At 36.0% G+C, this 1430-nt stretch overlaps 1 protein-coding gene across 1 annotated transcript; it reads left to right on the top strand.

Moving 5' to 3' along the window:
* Window positions 1-419: 419 nt before the first annotated feature.
* On the top strand, window positions 420-1426 carry LOC136065840 (gibberellin-regulated protein 1-like). The gene is made up of 3 exons (XM_065769604.1): window positions 420-801; window positions 934-976; window positions 1088-1426. Exons 1-3 carry the CDS (start codon window positions 724-726, stop codon window positions 1267-1269), a joined length of 303 nt encoding a protein of 100 aa, XP_065625676.1. The 5' UTR covers window positions 420-723; the 3' UTR covers window positions 1270-1426.
* Window positions 1427-1430: the final 4 nt, after the last annotated feature.

The following is a 1430-nucleotide window of genomic DNA, read 5'->3' as shown; positions in this document are numbered from 1 at the left end:
CTGTAATTAGCTCGAAAAAAAGAAGAAGAGCATGTCTGCTTGTACATGCTCTTTTTTAAGAATCTTATTCATTTATTTGGAACATTGAATACACGCATTATGCTTTAAATCTGAACTTTCCCGATCTTTTTTTTTATATTTAATTCGTTGACTTTTTTAATTAATTGAGCAGTCAAAGTTACATTATATTGTTTAAACGTGACCAGTTGAACCCTTATTGTTTTTTAAATGGTCAGAGAGAAAAACTTTTTCCGTGATAGAATAGCTTTCCTAATGGGATAGAGTCATATTACTCCGACTCTGCCTTTCTACTCAGACATTGTTTTATGTTCAAGATTTCTATAATATTTTATGGTTGTCAAACAGTTCCGCGGAGAAGTGTTATCTCAAAGTGAAAACCATCCAAGAAGTAACACAACAAAAGTGCCTACCATTCCAAATGCTTTTCGTTACCAGATATTCCCTCCCTAGTCACTATGCTTTTTTTTTTTCCCTCTTCCGCGTTCAAACTATATGATCAGAATTGAGAATGTCCCGTCCTAGCTTGCATGCACCAACTCTTTTTTTGTTTATTTATTAATTCTTGCTGCCTAGCTCACATATACGCTTGCTATATATAGGAGCATCCTTATCTCACTTCTACTCACTAAATCATCAGGTTTTCAATATTTCATTTTCAACTAGCTTTGAAACGAAAGTAGCTCTAGCTTCAAGTCATCAGCCATGGCCATCCCAAAGGCTTTAATTGCTTCTTTTCTCATTTCTATTCTCGTTATCCATCTTGTTGAAGCTGATCCGACGGTAAACTTAATTTTATCAATCATCTAAAACCTCATATAGTCTCTTTCCTCTTCCTATTGTTTTCTAAAATAAGCATTGAAGCCTAGCTAGCTCTTTCTTTCTAACACGATAATTTGTTGTTGAGTTATGCAGGTGAACGCAGATGCAACAACGGGTTCTCCCAGTAAAAAAATAGGCGAGTTTTATCTTCTTCCATCACTATATATATGTTACATATATGATACAGTTTGATCGAATAATAATAGTTGGCTAATTAAGGTTTTGAATTATATGTTCTGCTTTTCAGATTGTGGAGCAGCATGTAGTGCGAGGTGTCAGTTATCGTCTAGGCCGAACCTGTGCAAGAGAGCATGTGGGACTTGCTGTGCTCGATGTAGCTGCGTTCCTCCGGGCACTTCCGGCAACCGTGATGTATGCCCCTGCTACGCTACCATGATCATCCGTGGTGGCCAACTCAAGTGCCCTTGAAAATATATCTCAGACTTGGTTGCATGCGTTAGTCTTATAAGAGAAGAATGGATGAGAAGTGTCTTAGAAAATAAATTTGCGTACTAAATAGATGCATATCACTTTGTATAAAAGCTATTAAAAGAATGATTTTATTATTTTCTCTTTTATGAAAAAAGAGT

This window comes from Quercus suber, unplaced genomic scaffold (assembly GCF_002906115.3).
Source record: "Quercus suber isolate HL8 unplaced genomic scaffold, Cork oak 2.0 scaffold_1219, whole genome shotgun sequence".
In the NCBI taxonomy this organism is placed as follows: domain Eukaryota; kingdom Viridiplantae; phylum Streptophyta; class Magnoliopsida; order Fagales; family Fagaceae; genus Quercus; species Quercus suber.
The sequence above is the reverse complement of the archived record's forward strand: the minus strand, read 5'-3'. Positions and strand labels throughout refer to the sequence as shown.

Coding starts and splice junctions, on each gene's coding strand:
- LOC136065840 (XM_065769604.1), top strand. CDS start 724: ATGGCCATCCCAAAGGCTTTAATTGCTTCTTTTCTCATTTCTATTCTC. Junction 802..933: donor TTGTTGAAGCTGATCCGACG/GTAAACTTAATT, acceptor TGAGTTATGCAG/GTGAACGCAGATGCAACAAC. Junction 977..1,087: donor TTCTCCCAGTAAAAAAATAG/GCGAGTTTTATC, acceptor TCTGCTTTTCAG/ATTGTGGAGCAGCATGTAGT.